The sequence below is a fragment of the Peromyscus leucopus genome, chromosome 7, assembly GCF_004664715.2.
Source record: "Peromyscus leucopus breed LL Stock chromosome 7, UCI_PerLeu_2.1, whole genome shotgun sequence".
NCBI classification, from domain to species: domain Eukaryota; kingdom Metazoa; phylum Chordata; class Mammalia; order Rodentia; family Cricetidae; genus Peromyscus; species Peromyscus leucopus.
This window is the reverse complement of record NC_051069.1, coordinates 59925821-59950891: the sequence shown is the minus strand read 5'-3', so window position 1 is coordinate 59950891 and position 25071 is coordinate 59925821. Positions and strand designations below refer to the sequence as shown.

At 39.7% G+C, this 25071-nt stretch overlaps 1 protein-coding gene across 1 annotated transcript in view; it reads right to left on the bottom strand.

The window, feature by feature from the left end:
• Positions 1-25071, bottom strand: part of Cntn5 (contactin 5) — a 1130804-nt gene that overhangs the window by 281185 nt on the left and 824548 nt on the right. Inside the window, exon 10 of the mRNA XM_037208201.1 lies at positions 1587-1689. Coding sequence (XP_037064096.1) covers positions 1587-1689 — 103 coding nt within the window. The remainder of the gene's footprint in view (positions 1-1586; positions 1690-25071) is intronic.

The window sequence follows — 25071 nt, the reverse complement described above, 5'->3', positions numbered from 1 at the left end:
GAGTTTAAAGGTATCATCCTGTCTCATGCACTTAACTAATTCCTTTGGCTTTGGAAGACTTCCTGGGGCATCCGATCACATGACCACATACCTCCCACATGTATTTCCCTCTTTAAATTGTATTTCCATTGTGAAATTATTTGCTTAAACAGTGGGCTATATGGACTTTCATTTCATTTTTTTTTCTACCATGATCTTAGATGTGAGTGGAACTGCATAGATATGTTATCACAATCTCTCTTAAAAGTACAACACATATTGCTGATAATATTTCTCCATAAACCTCTAGCTGAATCTCTGTTATTTACTATTATTTTTCCCCTCCATGGGCTAATCCTACTGTGATTCAGAAATCTGCACATTTATGAAATATGTTTTATATCTATGTAATACTGTAGGTGTCAGTTTAGCACAACTGGAGTGAAATGATTAGTAACTCTGAAAGAGATGCATTTATACAAATTATAATTATAGCTCTTGAAGGGACCCTGAGGTTTTGTCATTTTAAAAATAATAACACTGTGTTTGAAACAAATCAGAATACCATAATCAAACATCATCAGAACTACATTCCTGCTATACATGCTAGTATCCACACTATAGACATCATTGACGTGCAGCTACATAGCACAGGCTTTAAATTTCAGAACCAGGGTCACTCAGCCTAGCCAGCCTCAGGATGTGTTCTCAGTCATCGTGTATTTAGAGAATGTTGTGGATTGTACACATTAACATTAACAGCTTTGCTATCAGCTACTATTTTAGGAGATAATGAAAGAGGTCAATCCCTGTACCTAAATCTCTTACAGTATATGTCTCCAGTAGGTGTGCATATGTCTGTATGTTTGTACATGTGTAGATATCCATGCATGTGCATGGAGTAGTCAGAAGACAAACTCAGGTGGTTGCTCAAACACTATCTGCTTTTTAGTGAGACAGCCTCTCATTGTCCTGGAGTTTGTTAAGCAGTCCAGGGAGGCTGGTTACAGTACCCCATGGGACCCACCTTTCTGTCTCCCAGGTGCTACATTAGCAAGAGCGTACATTCTTGTTGACCACATTATGCTTCTTACTCTTACACAGCAAGGACTTCATAGAGGAGTCCCCATTAGCCCCCTTAAACTCATGTTTCCTTTGTGGTTTTAGGGATTCCATTCAAGTCCTGTACTACGAGGCAAGCATTCTGCCACTGAGCTGCATCTGTTATAGTCTTCCCATTCTCGACATCCAATTCCTGCACATGAGTAGCAGATGGTACTTTGTCCTTTCCCTTTCCTGCTGAAGGAAATCTAAGGACAATGCTAAGTTTTCAGATCAGTAGACAGAGGATTGGAAAGCTCTCCTACAATCTAGACATGCTTCCTTGATGTTAAACCAACAGGTCCCCAAGGATTGCTGTGCATACAGATGACTTAGCAGCTCAAGGGACCTGGCTACTGGTCAATTCCCAGCCTCCGTTCTTCTAAAAACACTATAGTCATCATGCGGCTTCTGGCGAAGTGAAACCTAGCACAATAAGTGATCTGTACAGCTGAGTCATGTTTTAATAAACAATGGTGTCTAATTATAGAATAATGTGTACTTACTTGCCAAGCGCAAAGCATTCCATCTTAACAGTTGTTCCCTTAGCAGCCGTAACCGTGAAAGGAAAATGGACCTCAATTTTCGGCTCATATTCTCCCATCACACCTGGGAAATAAAGAATAGTCTTTAAGCGTAAAATGAATGTCACAGTTTTCTTTCTAGTCTTGGAGATATTACATGGTAGCTGATGTGTGTTGTGTTGGATGACTACTAAATTTTTTGGTATATTGAAATAAAAAGCATACTTAGGTTCAGTCATTATGGTGAGATCCTAATATTCTTTTAAGAATGGGGTTCTCTGGGAGGAGAGGGGGAATCTGTGATTGGTATATAAAATGAATAAAAAAAATTCCTTGATAATAATAAAAAAAAATGGGGCTCTCTATCTGCTCTCTACATGGAGAGTATCAAAAGCTTTAATCAACATGGAGAGTTTAGACACTTATTGTTTAATGGTTTATTTAAAATGTATGTGTATGTGTGCCTATATGTTGCATGTGTGTGGGGGTGCCAATGGAGACCAGCAGAGGGAATTGGATTCCCTAAAGTAGGAGTTCTAAGGTACTGTGTGGTGCCCAACATAGGTGCCAACAATGAGATTTGGCTCCTCTGCCTGAGAGCATCAAGCTCTCTTATCCACTGAGCCCAGGTACTGTTTTCTTTTTTTAAAAAAATGAATGGATATGAATATCTCCTATGGTAAATAATTGTACTTTTTAACTGAGAACATGTTAGAAATTTTTTTGGCATGTAAATTAATATTTATTTAATAATCCATGTATATTCTTATTTTCCATTTAATTTTTTATTTATGTGTATGTATGCAAGTATGTGTATGTGCATACAGGTGCTCATGGAGGCCAGAAGAGGGTGTTGGGTCCTCTAGAGCTGGAGTTCCAGGCAGTCATGATCTGCTCAACATGAGTGCTGGAAACTGAACTCAGGTCCTCTGGAAGAGCAGCCAGCATCGTTAAACACTGAGTCATTTCTCCTACCCTATTAACTTGTATTTTTAATGGTCTATAACTTGCAAATAATTTTGCTAAGAATTATGGAAGTTATAAAGATTAATTAGTCATGTACTTTGCTCTCAAGCATTCAATAAAGATATCTTTGAAGAGGAAACCGGTGTAAAATCAAATAAATGGGAAAGGCTATCCATCAAAGTGACAGGAAGTGACAAGTTCCATGAATGAGGTATATCCAAAGAATTATGAACACTGAAGTATTTGAGGAAGTGGGAAAAGAGGAGATAAATTAAAACCACTTCAAAGGAACCAAGCTAGAGAAGAACCACCAGGGATGGGACGACCTGTTTTCCTGGTGTGTCAGTTTGTGAAGGAAAGTAGTGGGCAATTCTGGAAATTCAAACAAGAATCAAAGGACAGAGGGTGCCAGTCCTGTGAGAAAATCTTCCCGACATCCTGTAACTGAGGTGGATCCACTAGGTTCTGACCAGATGACGTGGACACTGAGATGTGTACACAAACTGGAGTTTGAGCAGAGGCAGTCCAGGCAAGCACATGATCTCAATATTCTTAGAAGAAGCAAAGAGCCAAATTTCAACAATAATGGAGGCAAAGGAGGCACAGTAAATGTGCAAAACTAAGAAAGAAACAAACTGGTGAAACTCACACACAGTGCAGTACAAGGAATAACTCTGCCTGCCAGGAACAACTCTGTAGTTTCCAGGTTGGGGTGGATGAAAAGAAAAGAAGACAGAAAAATTGACGGATATCAGTTTACAGCTCGTTGGTAGAATTGTGGACCCACACTGACCTGGGATTAACATCCACACCACACACATGAACACAAATGAGTCTGGAAGTATTAAGTTTGAAATAGAGAACACACAGAAATAAGTTTTAGACTACACAGTCCACATAGAAATGAAGGAATAGAACTACATACTTGAGAAGCACCAAGTATCACCATTTAGAGGCGGCAGTGGATACCTTAAGATTGTTATGACTTTTGCCAATGAAAAATCAGTGCACTAGCTATGGACTGAAGGTTTCTGGGCTGTTGGCATCAGGTAGCCTTGGGACTAGTTTCCTCTTGAACATAATGTTCAGGAGCTGTGTGTAAAACACCAGAGGAACCCCGCAGAATCAGGCAGGCTCTGTTGCAATGGAGCTCAGTGTGTGTTTGAAGGTGTTAGTGTTGATGAACCTGTGTGTTTTTAGGCTTTTGTGTGTATGACTTTGCATGAATTTTTGTGTATGTTTGTAAATGAGAAGAGACCAGGATGGTTTTAAAAGGACATAAGAAGTGGAGATAAGACACATGGGAGAGTTATTCACCAGGGAAGGTAAATCTTTTATGTGTTTGTTATGAGGCATTTAAGACAAAACTTGAAAGGTAAATATGTATAATTTTAGCAAGGAAATATTAGAGACTTTAAGATTATCATTGCACTTTTTTGTTAGTTTGCAAATGAGTTAGCGCAGAGAGATTACTCAACCCTTTCATCATAGAGAGTCTACTGACAATCAGCCCATTACCTCCCAGAGCCTAGTGACCTTCCCTTCCCTTTTTCTAAACTTCTAAATGGAAGGGAATTACCAGTAACACCATGTCTACTCCAACAGGTGCGTTCTGGCAACTGCTTTCTGCTCGCATGTGTGCTGCATGCAGGAGCCTGATGAATAGCATGTGACTGGAAAGGCTCACACAATGGTATCACTCAACAGAGTTGTTTGAACTCTCTCTCTCTCTCTCTCTCTCTCTCTCTCTCTCTCTCTCTCTCTCTCTCTCTCTCTCTCTCTGTCTCTCTCTCTCTCTGTGTCTCTCTCTTCCTCTCTCTCTCTCTCTCCGTCTCCTCTCCCTCCATCCCTCCCTTCCCCTCTCTCTAACTAGTGCTCTCTTATTCTGCTTTTCTGAGTATCTTTCCTCCCCCCACTTCCAAACCTTCTTCCTTTTGTGTCCTCCCCAGACTCTCCCTTTCTACCCTGCTTCTTGTAGGCATTTCAATAGCAGGATCTGGTGTAGTCAGCCGAGTGTACCCAGTGTGGTAATATTTTTCCTCAAAGCCCTGCTTGTAAGTGCCCTATCAGGACTTCTAGACATCCTCACTTCTACCTCTGCTCAAATGACATCCTTGTCTTCAAAGTTAGTTTCTTAAAACAGATTCTTCAGGTTTCTTTTCCTTCCTATTGATTTGATTATTCTTCTGGATACCTCATTTATCATGATGCAAACTCAATCTAAAGTCTTTAAAAGTCACTGTGAGTTCTGAGAGTGTCATACAATATTGTAGAAAAGTGGAACAAGTCAATCCCAACTCAAAAAGTAGTTCTTTGTAGTTACTTCTAGAAGATTCTACAAAGAAACCTCAGAAGAAAGGTATCTGGGTCTCCAGTAATTTATTTTGGTTTTCCTTCCTAGCCTAAATGAATATTCCCTTTAGAACACAATTGTATATTAACACAGCATACTTATTTTATTAAAACAGCTAAAATAAAACTACATATTAAAACAAAATGAAGAAATGTGAATAAGAGGTTTTAAATTACAATACCTGAGCTGAGCTGCACATAAGGAGCAGGACTGTTCTTGCTGACTTTGCTCCAAGAGCAATCATACTAAGTATGCAGGATAGCACTTTATCTATGCTGTGCTCTTTGACAGTTGATTAAATTTAGCAATTAAGTTCTAGTTTACATTTCATGGGGTAAATAGCCATCACTGTGTACTGATGTCATGGTTTTATTGTCTCAATTCACGTGTAGTTTAAATACTAAATCCTTATATGGAACATGATTTGATGCAGGAAGGAACTAGGAATAGGCTTAAGAGATGCAAGGTTGAAGATGGAAGTGTCTGGACTGATTTCTTCAGCAAGGTGGCTTTCTGATCACCTTGGTTTTGGCTGTTGCCTAAGATCCCCTGTTGTATGCCTTGTGTGTGTGTGTGTGTGTGTGTGTGTGTGTGTGTGTGTGTGTGTGTGTGTGTTTTCCCATACCTCTCTCTCTCTTGACTTACTCAACAGCCCTACTTTAGAATTACATGCCATTAAGACAACTTCAAATTGCCCCAGTTCCTAATAAATGGATGCCCTCCAGCTGAGAGGCCATTACTCTCATTCAGAGTCTTTATGTTTGTTGATTTCCTTCTTTATTGTGATTGTTCATAGAGAGCCAGGGCACATTTCCCTAAGTTGACTGCAATTCAGAGCATATTACTGAATAGAAAGCTGATGCTGTCAGAAAAATCTGCACAACTTATTAAAATTTTAGAATAGAGGATCCAATTCTAAGCCTAGTGAAGAACTTAGAAAGTGCTTTGAACTCCATTCTGAGTGGTTTCTTTGGGTGCCTTGATGCACATTCATGGGATCAGAGTGTAGAGACTAACATTCATGGATGAGTTCCACATGTACTGCAAATATCAGTGACTTACCCTCATACTAGGGCTATCCAGAGAGGTGTTGCTACCAGATTGAGTTTTTTTGTGAATTGCTAGGGATTTGGTTCTAATTGGTTAGTCTATGTAATAGCAGGTGTTGCATATTTCAGTAGACCCTTCTAGCACTCACAGTAATACTAATTTCTAGGGTACTGGAGTCATGTCTAGTATATTTACAAAATTTGGCTAAGAAAATGAGATGGGAAAACTCAGCAAATCCTTTTCTTATGTGCAAATGATGGATATTTACATTATTATTTACAATATCTCTTTTGACCATACTCAGTATGTTTTTATCTTTTAAGAACAGCTATTTTCTCAGCAATTATTTGGGAAAAGGGAATACTACATCTCTGACTGAATGAGTTGTAAAGGAGGAACCATACTTCTATACAGTTTCTGCCTTCCGGTTATTATTATTATGGTATTAACTTGCTTTTAACATCTGGCTCAAGCTTGTCCAATCAGATTAGCTTTATGGTGATATTTTATTTGTACTGAAATGTAATTTTAATTTTATGTTAATAAATAAAGTTGCCCTGGGGTCAGAGCTATTAGAGCCATAGCAAGAGCATGGTGGTTAGAAGAGCTAGGTAGATTTCTGTGTGTTCAAGGATACAGCCAGTATTGGAGACATATGCCTTTAAGACCTGGAGGGCGGTACTTACAGGCAGTGATGAGGCAGTCATGTGGTTGGGTTTACAACCAATGAGAAGGCAGAACATAAAGACTATTTAAACACAGACAAACAGGAAGAAGCTCTCTCTCGCGGGGAAGTTAGGAGCACTGCAGGAGGTAAGATTTTATCTCTGAGCTCTGAGCTCTAGTATCTGCATTTGAGTCAGCTAGTAAAATATCATCCATATAATGATAAATTATAGATTTAGGAAATTTTTTACGTATCACTTCCAATGGCTGTTGTACAAAATATTGGCACAGAGTTGGGCTATTTAACATTCCCTGTGGGAGGACCCTCCATTAAAATCTTTTAACCGATTGAGAATTATTATAAGTAGGCACTGTGAAAGCAAATCTTTCTTTGTCTTTTTCTTGTAAGGGTATTGAAAAGAAACAGTCTTTTAAATCAATAACTATGAGAGGCCATCCTTTTGGTAACAGAGTAGGCAAAGGAATTCCAGATTGTAGAGAGCCCATCGGCTGAATTACTTTGTTAATTGCTCTAAGGTCTGTTACCATTCTCCATTTACCAGATTTCTTTTTAATAACAAATACAGGAGAATTCCAAGGGCTGGTTGACTGTTCAATATGCTGAGCATTTAGCTGTTCTTCTACCAGCTCTTCTAAAGCCTGGAGTTTCTCTGTTGTTAAAGGCCATTGCTGAACCCATACAGGCTTGTCTGTTAACCATTTTAAAGGTAGAGCTGTTGGTATTTTTGGAAGATTATCAGTTGTTGTGCCCTGTTCTTGTATAATATGGATGGCTGGTGACCACTCAAAAAAATGCCTTCTAATATTTCTCTCAGAAACATGTGCTAGTTTATGATTTGTTTCTGAGATTGGAGGGATTTTAATCTGAGTATTCCATTGTTGCAACAAGTCTCGACCCCACAGGTTCATAGCTATGTTAGCCACATATGGTTTTAATTTTCCTCTCTGTCCTTCTGGACCTATACATTCCAGCCATCTTGCACTCTGTTTCACCTGAGATAATGTCCCAATTCCTAACAATTGAACGTTTACCTCCTGAAGAGGCCAAGCTGGATGCCAAAATTCTGGTGCAATTATGGTAACGTCCGCACCTGTGTCTACCAGACCAGACAACAAAACACCATTTATTTTTATCGTTAATTTTGGTCTTTGTTCATTAATAGAAGTTTGCCAAAAAATTTTCTTTATGTTTTCTCCTGAATTTTCTATTCTCTCTGTTTCATCATCCTGACCAGCATGATTTATTCCAATAGTCATTTGGTTATTTAATCGCTCTGAGCAGGGATTTCCTCTACAGCTGCATAGCTTATTGTCTTTTTCATCATACAGATTAATTCCTGGAAGGGTAGTTGTGATTGAGAGTCTTCAAAGAGAGAGAGAAGAGAATCTATCTAAGTCTTTGCTCTTTGTTGGTATCTGATGTTCCCTGGACCTTCACTCCATGGAAGGAAGTATTCTGCTATTGAAGCAAATCAGCGCAATCTAGACAGAATTAGTTAATATGTAGGGATAGAAGGAGACAGAAGGGGATACTGGTAGCATGCCACCTATCATTTCTCTTCACGGTCTAGTGCTCTGCCCTTTTCTCCTCTAAATAAAGTGAACAGGAATGCTTTCGGGAATTCAGTCTTCGGTTTTCATCGCAACAAGTTCTGACCAATGAATTACATGCAAGACAACTGATGGTGACTCAGTCTCAGATTCTATCTCTCCTTAGTAAGATTCTGAACTCACCATAATCAAGACAGGATCTTAGACAAAACAAAACAAAACAAAACAAAACAAAACAAAACAAAAACCAAAAAAAACGAGATAGAAGTGATAAGAACCTGTTAAAGGGAGATAATAGATTTGCCCTCTTTTAAAGCATTTTACATTTTAGTAGAGAATTTAAATTCTAATTATATAAAAGACTCAAGACATACAAACACTATTATGGGAGAGGAAGTGTGTAGCTATAAAAGCTTAGGTAGACTACAATGAGAGATGAGAGAAAGGAGAGATGCTGAATAGACAAATATGAAAAATATTTCAATTAGGTTGAGACAGTTATCTTGAAGTTAGATGATATTATAGGTGGAAGTTTAATGATGATGCTGTAGAAGAGGCAATTTTAGTAAAGGTATAGATGTTAGACTGTCTCTGTGGCTTCTTGTGGGCATTTAATTTTATTACAAAGATTATGCAGGTGCAGTGAGAAAAATCTCAAAAGTTGGTGGTAGGTAATGAATAATATTTAGTGGTATATTTTCTCATTTTTCTATAATGATACCAATAATGACTCTATAAATTTATGTGAGTGCTTTTAGAAATATTGTTTCCATGACAATAGTCATTTGGTTTCATTTAGAGATAGCTGAAATAGTTAGCTTTAATTGAATTTGACATAACCAGACTCACCCAGGAAGCAAGTCTCAATGGAGAATTGCATATATTTGGTTGGCCTATGGGAAATAATCATAAAAAAGTTAGTTTATACAGGAAGGCACAGTCCACTGTAGGTTGTACCACTCCCTAGAAAAGGGATCCTGGACTATATAAGAAGAGAGAAATTAAACTGAGTACAAACTCGGAAGTGAGCCCGCATGCACTAACTTCCGTCTGCACACTGTGGGTGTGATGTGACAGCTGCCTCGGGATCCTGCTTCTCTGACTTCCTCCCAGTGACGGACTGCTGTCTGGAACTGTGAACTAAAACAAGCCCCTTCCTCCTGAGCTGTGTGCTAGCCCAGCAACAGAAACAAGTAGGACAGACACTGAGGCAGCATACCTATTTACTTTTAGCAGTGATCTCATGTTGGTAAATTGAATACAAAATAGCAGTAGTTAAGGTATACAGAGGACAAGAGGAAAGTCCTGTGAACGGGACAATAGGTTTCACATTAAAAATGAGTTGAAATTGGTTAACAACTGTGCAATCTGTAAGAAATGTATGGAACAGCAGACTTCCCTACTTTATATTATTTATCATACTTGAGATTCTGTACAGATTTCAATTTTAATTATTTTTGTTATTATCTTGAGGAGACCAAAGAAAAATAGAGTCATTGTGTTCTATGAGCCCCTGGTGATATGAGTCTAAACCTAGAACAGTAGGAAATCACAATAATAAAAAGACACAAATGAAAAAGAAAATCAACTACTAAAAAGAGCACATTACATCTAAACATATGTGCTGTGTGTGACACCTGCTACTGCACCCGTCATATCATCACATAGTTCATGTCACCACACTTGAAACTTCCAGTCTCTGGGACCCTCACATGGCTAAAACATCCAGGTGATCACACAGATGATCAGAATCCCAGTTTTCTCATATAGAATGATAATGTTAATGCTCCTGTGAGTTTAGAAATTTAGCATTATGTTCAGAAATACATATTTTTATACAGCAGTGGGTATTTTGTTGTTTACTGTTTTCTGGAAGATATAGAAGCTATAATATGTGGAAGTTTTAGTCATTTGGAAAAGTGTTCTGAAGTATCGTATTTTCAGTCTCCTAATGAGGTGCATGTAGATAGTAACTCCACAAGCTTGGGTGGAGAGCCAGCGTAGGGCTTTCTTTCTTCAAAGGTGTATACTGTCCTGAATTACACTTGCTTGCTGTGCATCATTGCTAAGTCTATTAAGAGGGGAAGGACTTCCAGACAGGAGGAAATAATGACACGAAATATCAATAGATACATGCACCTTTGCAGGTACAATTTATGTGGGAGAAAACCCACAGGGTTTTTAGTCATTGGGAGAAAGTATCTCTACCACTGCTATACATGCTCTGAAAATCAGAAAAAAAAATTATTTTTCCTCTTACGTATCAAAATGAATTGAATAAGGACCCACTTCATGCTGTAATTGTTTTCCTCTGGTCACTAAATTTTAAGAATTATTTTTCTATTTTTCTTACCACTATGATTCAGAAAAGTATTTCAATCTCTCCTCATCATCAACTGAATGCTTATTCCATATACATCAGGAATTTATAAAATTATTTATAAGTATGAAACCTAGAGAAAGAAACTTTTATTTCCCCTGGGCATATAAGCTCCCCATTGCATTAAAGTAATATACCAGAAAAACCAAACTTTTAAAATGTCACCATGGAGCTAGTGTGGCGGCTGAGCAAGCAAAGGCACTTACCACCCAGGCCTGGAGACCCGTTTATGATTCCCAGAACACATGTAAAAGTGGAAGGGAAGAACAGATTCCACAAATCTGTCCTTTCTGCACACATGCACAGTGAAACATACACAAACATAAATAAGAAAAATAAAAACTGTTGTGTGCTGAGTAAATAAACTGAAAGAAAACGGCACCATTAGGTTGAACATAAGTTCAAATGAGACATTATTGGAGTAGTTTTCCTCAGAAGAAGGTGAACATGGTCTCCATTTTAATGTTTCTATGCATACAAGTATAAGTTCTCCATAAATATATTAATGTAACAAAATGTAATTATTTTACCAACATGTCACTTAACACTCTCATAGGAGAGTTTGTGAGATAAGTCCTCTAGGCTTTGTAAAACACGTGTGGGTATTCAAGTCTTCCTGGCTGTCTACATTGTTGGAATTGGAATACTTTCAATATATAAAAAGAGAAAAAAAATGTAGCTGCACAAACCCTTGTCTTTATTAGGTGTCACCAGGACTTACAGAACTAAAACTGAACACAAGGGACTGGGTATTAATGAGAAATCTTTGGTGACAGAGGCCCTCCCCTCCCCTTCCTTGGAACCTTTGGTTACAGAGGCCCTCCCCTTCCCTCCCCTTCCTTGGAACCTTTGGTTACATAGGCCCTTCCCTCCCCTCCTCTTCCCTGGAACTTTTGGTGACAGAGACCCTCCCCTCCCTCACTAGAAACATTAGGAGAGTGGCTTTTATGATACAAAACAGACTTAATCAGAATAAAATAGGAATTCCAAATGATATTTCAATGCTCAAGTCATTAAATACAAATTGAGATCTCTAAATATTCAGCAGGAGAATCCCAACATAGTCAGAGTTGGTTCGTTGCTGCTATGAATTAATCAGAGACCATGGCTTTTGTGTAATTTTCTAGAACTTTATGTCATCTGGAATATTTTCCCATTAAAGGGAGAATGCCTTTTGCTTATGATGGGTTTACTGAATATAACATACAACTTAGTCATACACTGTCATATCCATAGCCATTCAGTGAAAAACTGAACAAAACAGTGATAGAAGAAGAGAAGAGGACAAGAGCCCAGGCCAACCTGAGCCATAAGGAAGTGGTGTCTGAAAACTCATCACTGGCAAGGCAGGGAATGCTGGGCAAGACACCTGGCCAGAAGAAAGCTGCATAGCTTCATTTATTGCTGCACTGCATGACTGCAGCAGAAATAATAGTGACAAGCAGAACCATCTGCTGCTTGCTGTGACTCCTGGAGCCACGTGGCTCAACCGCCTTCCACCACAGACTCTCAAAGTCCTGACATGTCACAGACCCTGGCCATGGCACCTATAATAAGTCCACTGTCTTATGAATACAGAAAGTATCTTGAGCAGCTGTCTTTGGTAACTACATAGAACATTATTTTCCATCACTTTATTACTTTCTATTTCTGAGTTTTTAATCTTTGAATGAAATGTTCCTTCCAGAAAGTCTTCTTATGCAGAGGTATCTACAAATCCAGACAGCAACCCTGCAATGCCAAGAGGTTTTGAATATCCTGGAGGAGTTTCTTCTGTCAGTTTGGTTGATCAGCTGCTTGACATAAAACATTAGGAAAAATGTGACAAATAACTGGCTTTAAACTATTGTTGAAAGTTTATTTTTACTTCTTTCTGCATGAATTGTTTTCTCAAGGCAGTCTGTTGAGAATGTCATCTTTCCTGCTGTTACTACTCACATGTAAGGTCTTTTGCATACCATCCACCATTGGTTCTGTAAACATCTCACCATGAATTTTATTTTACAACTCTACTGATTTCAATGAGTATATGCATGATACTGTGTGCAGGGGCAATGTTTCCAGAGAGGATTTTATGGTCACAGCCTCCTCAGGACTTTATGTGCACAACAGACAATGCACATAAAGAAACTGGGCACCTGCTAAAAACCCAATGCTTTGGTCAGTATATGTGAGGAGATTGCTATTTTGATCTTGCAAAACACAGCACAATAGGCAGGATTTTCCCCACTGAGGTGAGAGAAATGGGTGTTGTAAAGCTTAGGTAACCCATCAGCATTGCTGAGCCATGGAATAACAGACACAGGGTTCCAGTGGATGTGAGGCCACTTCCCCTCATGCATCTCCATTGCTCCTGAAGAAGAGTTCTTGTTTGTGAAGCAGACAGAATCCATCCTCAGCTTTGTATACAATCATGTTCTTATTCAAATCCTGCTTTTATGGGAAATTATTTCCCAAGTCATTGCTCAACGCCCCTTTTAGCCTTTTCTTCCAGCTTGTCCCATTTCCTTTGTGATACCTACAGACCCACAGAAAACTCTTCCAGTGATCCCAGTGGTTAAACTAGGCGGGAAGGTGACCTTTATCCTCCTTTCTGCCCTGCATTCATATTTCCTCTCAGTTCTGCTGCAGCCCATCTTCTGTATTTCCTGTATTACCCACGGCGCTTTGATGATGAAGACCAAGGCTCCATTAGTCCTTTCTTGCCACCCCCTTCAGTCTTCCCTTCTAGACGACAGCCCTTTGTGACACTCACTGGTCTTCAGAAACACTCTCCTCCAGGAAGCCCACAGCTAGCACACTTGGCCAGGACTCAGAGCAGGCAACAGCAACCAACAAAGGGAACACACGTCCAACAAAGAGGAGATTCCCCCAGGTAACATTTAAAATATAATAACTCCAGAAGTCTACATCCCAGTGCAAAAGCACAGACATGAACAAAAGAGACAATATGTGTCCTCCAGAAGCCGGAGACCCTATTACAGTGGTTCTCAACCTTCCTAAGGCTGTGACCCTTTAATACAGTTCTTCTAGTTCTGGTGACCCCAACTGGAAAATTATTTTCATTGCTATTTCATAACTTCAATTTGGCTACTGTTATGAATCATAATGTAAATATCTGATATGCAGGATATCTGATAAGTGACCCCTGTGAAAGGGCCGTTCAACTCACAAAAGGGTTGTGACCCACAGGTTGAGAACCACTGCCCTATTGCAATAGGCCTTCGCAAACATTTGACTTTATGAGGTGCCTCAAGGACTCATATAAATATGACTTTCACACAATAAGAAGCCTTGCTTTAGTTACAAAGGGCCCTCCCTTGGAAGCTCACCTCTATGGTCATCTCTGCTTGGTAGTGCTTTGCAAGTCTCACACTGGTCCCTAGGCATTGTTTTTTCCAATTTCTTGAGCTGGTTTTGCAACTCTGTCCTCTTGTATGTGGTTATTTTCTCTATTGTGTGAACTATCCCACTCAGCTTCAAAATCAGACTGAAATTTTATCTACTCATCTGGAGGACTAATTTCATTCTCTTCTTTGTTTTCACAACTGGCAGATCAAACAATTATTTTATTGCCTAGCTCATTGCATTTTAATGATGTTGACTTGTCTATTGTCTTGGTTTCTTTGTGTTTTCTAGCAATAAGGTAATAAAATTTCTTTTTCTTTGTACCTGAAATGCTTGAATATAGATTTATTAACTTCTCTTTGGTTATATATCACTCCATGTACCCTTCTGTAGGACACAGTCTCCCATTGAATACTTAATTTCATTTTTTAATTAAAATTTTAGTCTTTGATGATTTGTTCTGAGAGGCATTTTCTTCGCTTTGCAAGTGTTTTTAGTGTTTGTACGCATAGATCTTTCTTTTTCTTCTTAAGGGCATAATGTGGTTCTAGCATTCACTGCCTTTGTCTTGGTGGCTGGTGTGATTGGCATCTGCTCTTTGCTGCCTTCTCTTCCAGCCCCATTCTATATTATGAGTCCATATAATTATGAGCTCTGGCATTGTATTTCCATGCTTTATTTTCCTTTCTGAAAAAGTCAGTGATGGCTCATGGGTTTATTGATGGAATTAAAGTTTGTTATTTTGTCACTTAAAGCTTTAAAGATCTTTTGTGAAGTGAACCCTTCAACTTTAGTTTTCATTTGACCATTATAAGTCCACTTGATCTGGTCAGTCTTTCTGTCCTTGTTCCTTCATTTGTTATATTGGTATGCTAACGTATCTACCCAAATACCCCAAATACCATTAGCAAGGCTGAGCCTGCTGACTCCACTCTGCTCTAGACTACTTCCTATAGCCCAGCCACAGAAATGGTCCACCCCACAGGCTATGTCAGAGTCTATGACTTACATGTTTCTTCTCTACTTCGTTATTCATTACTTCATGTTTAACCATTTCACATTTTGTTTCTAAAATGATGCATAATCTATGAAGGACTAAGGTCACATTTTAAACTTAGTAAATTCTGTTCCTGAAGTGCTATTGTGAAGCAAATGATTAGAGCTCATTACTGAAAATAAAAGTAGCCTGCTATGATGAAGAATTCTTAAAAGGTATTGGAGAAATTAGCATTACTTAAGACTAGAAAGATACCATGAAACTTCTAGGATTTCCCCCCCAACAATCAAAGAGTCTTATGAATTTGAATAATGTTTGAAAGAGATTTTTGAATTAACTAGTTTTGAATTCTGTATAGACATAGTCTGATGGATAAGACAAAGTTATAATAATATTTTTTAAAAATTTAAAAATAGATTAACCCATAAATATATCATATTTCTGTTTAACTTTTCATCATTTTGGATTCTTACCTGAGGTGTTGACATAGACACGGACACATGGAAATTCTGTCTTAATCTCGTGCAGAGGAGTTAATCCCATTGTAGTATGGTTTTCACTTGACTTGGCAAAATATACCAATTGGACTAAATCAATCAGTTTCCTCACTATCCATTGTTGCACATATTAGGTAGTATTGAGCCAAAATATGAGCAAAAGTAATTTGACCATGGAAAGATAATTACCAAATATAACTATATTAAGAAACAATTACAGCTAGGAGCTGATATTTATTAGACTTTAAAACACATGCATTTGGGGGCCTAGGAAGATATTGCTATCAACAAAACACTTGCATTGCAAGCACGAGAAACTGAGTTTGAACCAACTTACATAAAATGTTGAACATGGTGATCTATGCTTGTATCCAAGTGCTAAGAAAGCAACGTCAGGTAGACTCTTGGTGCTGGCCAGGCAGCCTAGCCTATTTGACAAGATTAAACTCAATGATGGATTGTGTTTCAAAAATAGGAGGACAGAGCTTGAGGATCAACACTGGAGGCTATTCTCTGGCCACACACACACACACCCATACATGCAAAGCACACACATACATGTGTTTCTTTTATATAGAAGAATTCTCTCAGTGCACTGCCAACAGAGAGTCATGCAGGGTGGGGAGTGGATCACAAAGATGGGGTGATGGAACAAGGGGACACGAAGAGAGGGAAGATGGAGGTGTAGTCTCCCTTTGCACATTGTCCTGGTTCTGGGAGGTACCAACATGGTTTCCGAAGTGCCTCATATTCCTGGTGGTAGCTGTTATAAGTATTTATTGCCTGTATACTTTTGTCTTGAATATTGAATTTATAAATCTAAAAAGCTTTTGGACCTCTCTGTTATTTACTTAAGTTCCATGCTGCCCTCCTCCAGCCTGGCAAATATGTTGGTTTTATAGGCTTAAGTGGGCTTAGTAAGTCAAGGTTTAAGAATGTAAGCGATTTGATGACAAATTCAAATATAATCTAGAGTCTTACTTCTTCCATTCCTTTCTATTGTTGATATTTGGATTTCTGAATGGTTTTTGAAGGTTATAAGCCATATTTTTCTTATTTGCAAGTTAGCTTTTTCTAAGACATCTGAGGTTACAGAAGTAAATTGAAGTCTACAATGATAATTACAAGACTACATGACATTTGAGGTCAGGTACCAATCTTTGTGGCATAATCAAAGGTGACATAATAATGGAAATAGCTCTGGATCCTTGTGAGAATTTTGTTTCATGATAAATCCTTTGGATACCAGTTCTATCCCCAATAACCCCCTGAACAGCTCTGCATATTCTCATTCTGTCTCTGAGGAAATTAACTCAAGGAAGTTGAAATTTTTCTTGAAGAATGTAGGTGATTGTTAAAGCTTGAGCCAGGATTCCAGTGTCTTTCACAGACACAAAACTAGCCTCAGACAAGTGGGAGGAAGCTTTTGTTATTGTGAGTTTTTTCTTTTGCATATTCCATTTTTTCCCCACCCGCTTTCTTCTGAGGGGCCTCTAGGTATGCTTTTACCTCCTGGAATGAAGTTCAACTCAGGGCAATCAACAAGCCTTTGTTTTCCTCCCACTTTCTTTTAAACACCCTCCCACGTGTGTAAATTTTCCTGATAGCTAAGAAGAGTTCAGATCCTATGTCTGTGTCTCCAGAACACAGGATTCCTGGCTATTTTAACTTTTGTTCACATTGCAATATGGCTTTATCAGGACCATCATTTCATTTGTGTTTTCTGCCTGACCACAAATTTGTTGAAAGTTTACTGGTTGGTATGCTATAGTTAATGTTCCACCATGAAATAAAAGATAAGGTATAGTAAGTTCTTTGTAATTATAATTATTCTAAGTTTAACATCAATTTCAATCAAATATAGACAGTTGCAAGAATCAAGATATCCAGGTTTAAAGAGAATTGGAAACATGGCCTCCAATGACCCAGCAGTGGGATAACAACCAGTGAAGGTTTTCTCTAACTACATACAACACACATCTTTAAACAGGGCACACTGGTGCATCTCCTCTGGTCATCTTCACACTTCCTATATCAACAAGTTCTTTTTCTCTCAGACAGTGTTTCAGTAAGAGTTAAAACCATGAGATAAACTAAACATCGGCACACTAAAGGGGAATTATCGATCTCTAATTCTCTTGACAGAATCTCTCTTGTAAAAACAAAATGCTCATTCTCTGTAATGACTGTTTACTCAGTGGACTTTCAGCTTGAGTGGTGCATTATGTCATAGGGAAGGAAAGGTTTGTGGGCACTCTGCGTTCCACTAAGATTGCCTGAGGGCTCATTTCTGAGTTTATAATCTCTAAATTACCCTTACTGTGTTTTCCCTTGCTAGTTTTCTTTCTTTAACTCTGAATTTCAGATTACCCGAGGCTTCTTGAGACTGCCTTTCATTTGAATGAAAGCAAAATGGGAAAGCCCCAGGCAGTGGCTCTGAGTGAGGAGGCTGCTGTTCAGGAAGTAAGTGCCTGTTAACATCTGCACGGGTCACACTACAGGTTTGTGATCTTCGTAGTGGTGGCTGCAGAATATCTCTTCATATCAACGTTCATTACTTATCAAACCAGCAAGTGATGAAAATATTCATTAGAATCAGTTTATCCTTCGTTTTTCTTTCATAGTTAATTTTTAAGTATTACATTTTACAAGGAAGCCTACATGTGAAGAAAAAGCATGTCATGATATTAAGCAGAACTTACTAATTATAAAAGAAATTAGACTTTGTATTCCCTTGACAGATATTCTGACAGATAATTAACACACCAAGGAGCAGGCAACTTCACATTCTCTAAAGAAGAATCCTGCCATTCCCAAAGATCAGTATAACCCCATTTTCCTTATGTGGGTTACTTCTTACACTTTGCCTTGTTTCATGAGTTTTATAGATTCATGTTTTCTTGCTAAATTTAGAAGAATAGACACTGTAGCTTGTGTTCCAAGGAAATCAGGAAGAAGTGCTAATGAAGGCTTCAGCAGGGTCTTCTGTAAGCATGCCTGCATATCCCATGCCAGGTGGAACAAGGAGGGTTCGGCTCAGTGGGTAAAATGTTGCCAAAGGATGTGAGTAAAAAAAGAAATAAAAAGAAAGGAAAAGACATGACTGCTCCTAGGTGTGGTAGAGGGGAAAGTTGTCGACATGTGGGAGAGCATATTCAGAGGCAGGGACATCTGGTACAGTCCAGAGTGGATATTATGAGACCAAAATGAGCCATCTTAGAAATAAGACCAAAATGCTTTCACCCTAAAACTAAGGACTAAGATTTCTCCTTTTAGGTACAGGCTATGAGTTACTAAAACCAGTAAGTTCAGATTCCAGAAACCAGGAAGTGTAAAAGTACAGTCACGAGGTAGTCACGAGGTAATGACTGCCGGACTATGGAATGTCCTCTCCCTGGTTTCCAGGGTAACTGACCACAGAAATATCCCCACCTGAGACAATAAGAAATGGTGGCTGGTAACCACTCCCTTAGAAGTAAGATTAAGCCATGGTTTCTAGAAAGCCTCTAGAAGCAAGCCCATCAGAATTATACCCGTACTAGCACCCCTAAATGATGTAACCTTGTGGTTTTTGCCTTTAAAAACTGAGCTTGCAAGAGGTGGGCGCTTCCTCCAGCCTCCACTGCATTGGATCTGTTGGACAAAGTCCCTGCCTAGGCTTGTATTTGGATATCCCGAATTAAACCTTGATTTTGCATTCTGGCATGCTCGTCTTTGGTGGTCTCTCTGGGGGTGGCGATCTGGGCACAACAGATGTGACCAGGCTGAGCTGGGCTATGTGGGGAGAGGGTGATTGGAAGGGAGAGGGGACTGAGGGGAACCAGGTGCAGCATGCAGGAAGCCAAAAGTACAAGAGGGTAGGGATAAGGAAAATGTCTGGATTATATAAGGAAGAACCTCTGCGGGGAGGGCAGCCCAGCTCCTGGGCTGGAGAGTTCAGGGTAGAGAACAGGGTATGCTGCAATTCCTACCCTGTAACAGGTAGGGACTGAGGGATGCTGAGAGAGCCTGGCAGTCAGGTTTGCTTTGATATATTAAACAGGCCCTTTAGCTGTTTGTCCTGGGTTTGAAACTTAACGGTATGAAGACCCAAGTACCATTTCCTGTTTATAATGCCAGTACTGTGCAGGGTAAGGGACACAGGAGGATATTGAGACACTGCTATCCAGCTTGTTGTTGGTTTTTGCTCTTTTTGGAGGCTTGCCACTCAGCTCCCAAATAAATCATACATGGAGGCTTATTCTTAATTATAAAGAATGCCCGGTTTTAGCTTGGCTTGTTTTTAGCCAGCTTTTCTTAACTCAAATTATCCTTTCTATCCTTTACCTCTGGGCTTTTTCCATTTCTGACCTCTGTAATCTTGCATTCTTACTCCATGGCTGACTGTGTAGCTGGGTGACTGGCCCCTGATGTCCTCCTCCTTCTCTGGCCATTTCTTCCTCTTTCCAGATTTCTCTTTTCATTTATTCTCTCTGCCTGCGAGCCCCACCTATCCTTTCTCCTGCCTTGCTATTGGCCATTTGGTTCTTTATTAGACCATCAGGTGTTTTAGACAGGTACAGTAACACAGCTTCACAGAGTTAAGTAAATGCAACATAAAAGAATGCAACACACCTTAAAATAATATTCTACCACACAGCTGGTCCAACAAGTAGGTTCAGTGGGAGATGGTGTCTCAACAAATAAATGAGGTGGAGAGTGATAGAGAAAGACACTTAATATTAACCTTTGCCCTGTGTATCTTACCAACAAATGTCTGCACCTGTAATACACACACATCTACACACCCCCACATATACAAAAAACATCAAAAACTAAAGAAAATTTTGATCCCAGGGAAAAATATAGAAATGTCTGACACCTCAGTGTGATATTGATCACAGGCAAGAAAGAGGATGGAATGGATAAGCAGGAGCCTTGAGACATAGTGTTTATCCTGGATCTCTCACTAATTGTCCCTTGCAGGGGATAGGTCTTTTACTTTTTCCCAGCTAACCAGTAAAGTCAAACAGCAAAATGCACTCTGTAGTGAGATAAGAACAGTAAGAAAAAGAGTTGCAGAGTCTATGAAATTTGTGTGCATTTGTATGTGTATATGAGTAAGTGTCTCTGTGTGTTAGCATATATGTGTGTATATGGGAGTGTGTATGTGTGTGTGTGTGTGTGTGTTGTGTGTGTGTGTGTGTGTATGTCTATGTGGGTGTCTGTACATTCACAATGCTATTCAACTGTGGTGCATTTATGTGTACGTGTGTATACAAGTATGTGTCTCTTTGTGTGAGCATATGTGTGTGTGTATAGAATGTGGATGTGTGTGTCTGTGTTGGTGTCTGCACACTCACAATGCTATTGGGGTTGGGGAAGACGTAAAGTGCTCATCTTAAAGCCATACTGACTTGCCCTTGCTCCCCAGAACCTACATAAAAGGCCGGTGTGGTAGGTAGCACATGACTGTAGTCCCAGCACTGTGGAGCAGGGTTAGGAAGACATCTGGGGCTGCCAGGCAGCTGGCCCAGCTGAGTGCTTTCCAGAATTCAATGTGAGAGGTCTAGAGATCTCAACTCAAAGATCTGGGTGGACATCTTCTGAAGCTCCGAGCCTGAAGCCGACTTCCGGCCTTCCCAGACACACACACGAGAGCAGCACACACTTCCTCCCCCACACAATGCTCTTTCCTTGTGATGATCAGCAACAAGAGGGTTGTGAAAATTCCAGCATCAGAAGGATTTAGTCAGCCTCTAGCCTTCCTTTATCTCACTGGTTTCTGTCTACACCACTAAAGGACAAAGGCTCTGAAATAGGAAGATAAATCAATGAATTTTAAAATAAATTGAATAATGATAGAATATACTAGCCAAAGTCAATTGCCTCCCAGGATGTATGTGTATTTTAAAGAATACAACACTCATTTTAATACATGAGTTGCAGTATATTTTTTAAAGAAAATCGGTCTTTTCATTTGGTGGTAAATATATAAATTATCTCACTATGGTAGTTTGGAGAGAAAACTTTCCTAAATATTACAGATCGTTTTCTGAAAGTACATCTATAGAGTTCACTATCCAAGAACTGATTTTAACACAAAATATAAATTCCAGTGTTCTTGCAGGGTAGAGGCGTCCTTAAAGTACTCCTATAAATTACTCAATTTTAGGCAAATTAACTGAGGCAAAATGTGAGAGTTAATTCCGAGGGAGGAAACTGTAGGAAATGATTTTAAGTGATTCATAGAGTATCTTAAGGTTATTTTTAAACACTTCACTGGGTGTTCAGAGGAGAGTTAGACACATTGGTTGGCAGAACAGACCAAGACAATGAAAACTGGGAAAAGTGGAAAATCACTGACTTATTCATAGAAAGATTATGCAAACAGAACACAAGAAGTGCTTCCCTGTGCAGAGGCTCAGCTGGGGGACAGAAGAAAATCAGTGCACATTCTGAGTGGGCTCTAAAGGTGCTCCAAATTCCAGAGTTAAGTAAATTTGAAAATGATTCAAAGGATCAGGTCCCAGAGGGACAGCTAACAGTGGTGACTGTCAGCCTGCCAAAGCACATGCTGACTTTAGGCTCACTCAGTACCTGTGGCTCCTCTTTGCTGTTCTCATACCAGCTGCCCCACCCTAAAGCTCCCAGCCCAGGGGCTTAACTTTACCCCACTTCTGATTCCTATATGAACCCGACATTTTGGCCGTACACTCTCTAAGCTCTCCACTCACTCACTCGCTCTCCTTTGGTCCCTCTCTGGCCCCTCCTCTTCTCTTCCTCTGTCCTGTCATGACCTGGTTCAGTCTGCAGGCCACGTTTCATGTACTATTTTCTTTCCTTGCTCTGGAATCTTCCAGATGTTCCTGGCTGTACTCTCCCTCATATCTACAATAAAAACCTTTCCTCAGCCATACCTAGGAGTGGTCATGTCTGATTTCATTCACAAAGGCAATGAGGCAATTGTACAAATATCATAACCATGAGACAATGACTCTGAAGTCACAGTGACTGAGATAAAATAAAACATCAGTGACCATCATCTAACCTGACTGAACAAAACTGTTCCCTATGATGAGCATTATAAATAGATGTGCATTATAAATAGCTCACTAGAGCTGACCCTGGTGTATAGGGTGGGGCAGGGAGAAGGTGGGGCAAGTGAACCAGCCCTGAGGGCAGGAGAGCAGGAGAGCTGACCCTCCCACCCACCTACCCCCATATTCTCCCTACAGCAATCAGGAGAGGGAGCCCTGCACCTTGCCTGGGCAAAAACAGTAGAGCTAGTCCTGGTGATGTGAGTATGGGGGACCTGGATCTGAGGGCCAGAGAGAAGAACTGGCCCTGCTCCTTGCTGTAGGCAGCATTGGGTGAGCTAGCCCAGGCAGTGCTGGAGAGCTCCCCTGGGTAGTGACAATGAGGGAAAGCTGGCCGGTTGACCAACCCCACTACCACCCAGGTCCAGAACCAGGACTAGGAGTCGTCATACCTCAACAGCCACAGGATCTATGAACTGTTGGAGCATGTGAAGTGGATGAACCTACAGATCCAAAACAGCAGGATCTCCAGGACACAGGACAACAGGATATCCAAGAGGAGCCCCAGGGACAGTCCATTACCAGTATTGTAGCAGAAACTAGAGGCCTCGAGCCAGACCAAAGACTCATAGCAAGGAAAACTTGTAAGTAAAGGTGAATGGACTGAAGAGTAACCCATGTGACCCAATGGGCCACACTACAGCTTCCATGACAAGATTCATCTTCTTTGTATGTGTGTGTATTGTTTTGTTTTGTCCCTTTGTTTTGTTTGGCATTGGTTTTTCTTTTAAATTCGGTTTTGACTTGGGGAGGAGGGCTGCAAGAGAAGAAGGCAGATGGGAGGGCATGGGGAGATGAGTGCGATCAGAATGCGTGATATGAAATCCACAGAGAATCAATAAAAGTTAAAAGAAATTCCAGTCTTCTTCAAAGAGTTATAAAATTTATCTGTGTCTGCAGGATTCATCAGGTCTGATTTACTACTTACTTTGTCTTAGGTTTGGGACTTAACCTATCCAAGCCTCAATTTATCCTTCTGAACAAGGGATTAACATTTATTATTGGTTGTTAATGAACAACAAAGTCTATAGGTGAAAATGTGCACGGACAACATGTTTATCTTTCAGGGCAAGCATTTTGTTAACAAGGAGATTATGCACAGAATTAGCTAATTACATAATCCACGAATCACCTCCATTAACTCACTGCTGGGGACAGAAGAGCAAAGGCAATGTGAAATCAGTGTGTCTGAGATGTGAAATCAGTGTGTCTGGAGATGTGAAATCAGTGTGTCTGGAGATGTGAAATCAGTGAGTCTGGAGATGTGAAATCAGTGTGTCTAGAGATGGGGCAGACTGAGAATTGTCTCTGAGCAGCAGAATAGCACCTGGACATTGTCCGTGCTTCCCTGTGTGGTTCTGATCATTTCCCAACGTGATTCAGGATCTGAAATGTAATGTAGCACAAGTGTCCCTAAGAGGGGAGGAAGGTTTGAGAGGATGAGAAAGAAATTTTGTTTGGTAGTGGGCAGTCGGATACGGCAGAGTCTCTGACTTCCGAAGAGTTACACAGACGACAAAGGCCCGCCCTCCTCCCCACTTCCTCTTCTCTCCTGTTTTTTTAAATTTTTTTTTTCTGTTCCCAACTATCAAATTAGAACATTTTCCTCCCCCTGCTCTTTTCTGGGAACCCTTCCTTTATAGATAGTTCCAAGGAGAACTGTCCTGTCTGGGTACACATGTCCCAGCCAGGAAGCCTAGCAATATTGAAGTTCTGTGTTAGTCTCCTCAGGAGTCTATGTTCTCACTTCTCTGTTATTAATATTTTATTTATTTTGCTACTGTGTCTCTCAAAATTATATCATTCTGATATGAAGCAAATTAAATGAAAATAGCAGGAAGTCGCTGGACAGTTTGTAAATGGAATGAGTGTTTATTTGTGCAGATATTTTTGGCAATTAGTCATTCTAGCAAGTCAATTTTTCTTGAGCAGTCTTAAAAGTAATTTAAACTTCTGTCCATGGAGATAAGAATTTTTATCTTCAAAATCAATATATATCATCTTATTAACTCTCAACATGTCTCACAAACTTTGAAGAATTACTTATTAAGTCCTTACAAGTAAGATAAATTTACCAAATATATATGTAGCTTAGGCCCTTTCCCTGGTTTTCTACATGAAAACTAATCATTATAATTCAAGAAGTAAATTTCTATACACTGTGAATCTTTTATAATGGTTACAATAATTGTGAATATATACATAAGCCCTTTAAAGATAGAATCTCTCTTTCTCTGTCTCTTTAGTATAAGCTGGCAGAGAACTTACTAGATGACACAAGCTGTCCCTGTACTCATGGCAGCTGCTCGGCCTCAGCCCCCCAAGAGCTGGGATTGCATGCGTGGGTGAAACATCTGGCTTTAGACCCCCTTAGCCCTGAAAGTGTGAGACACGTGACCCCATGGTGAAAATGTCAGGTGTCCTGCCTTGCTTTTCCGTGTTCAGATTTCTTGAAAGACAGCACACTCCATCTCCACTGCACCCCTTCCTATTCAGTGCCCTCCTATCTGGCACTCAGTGTTTTCCCAAAATGAGCCAAGAACCTCTTAAGCGAAAGTG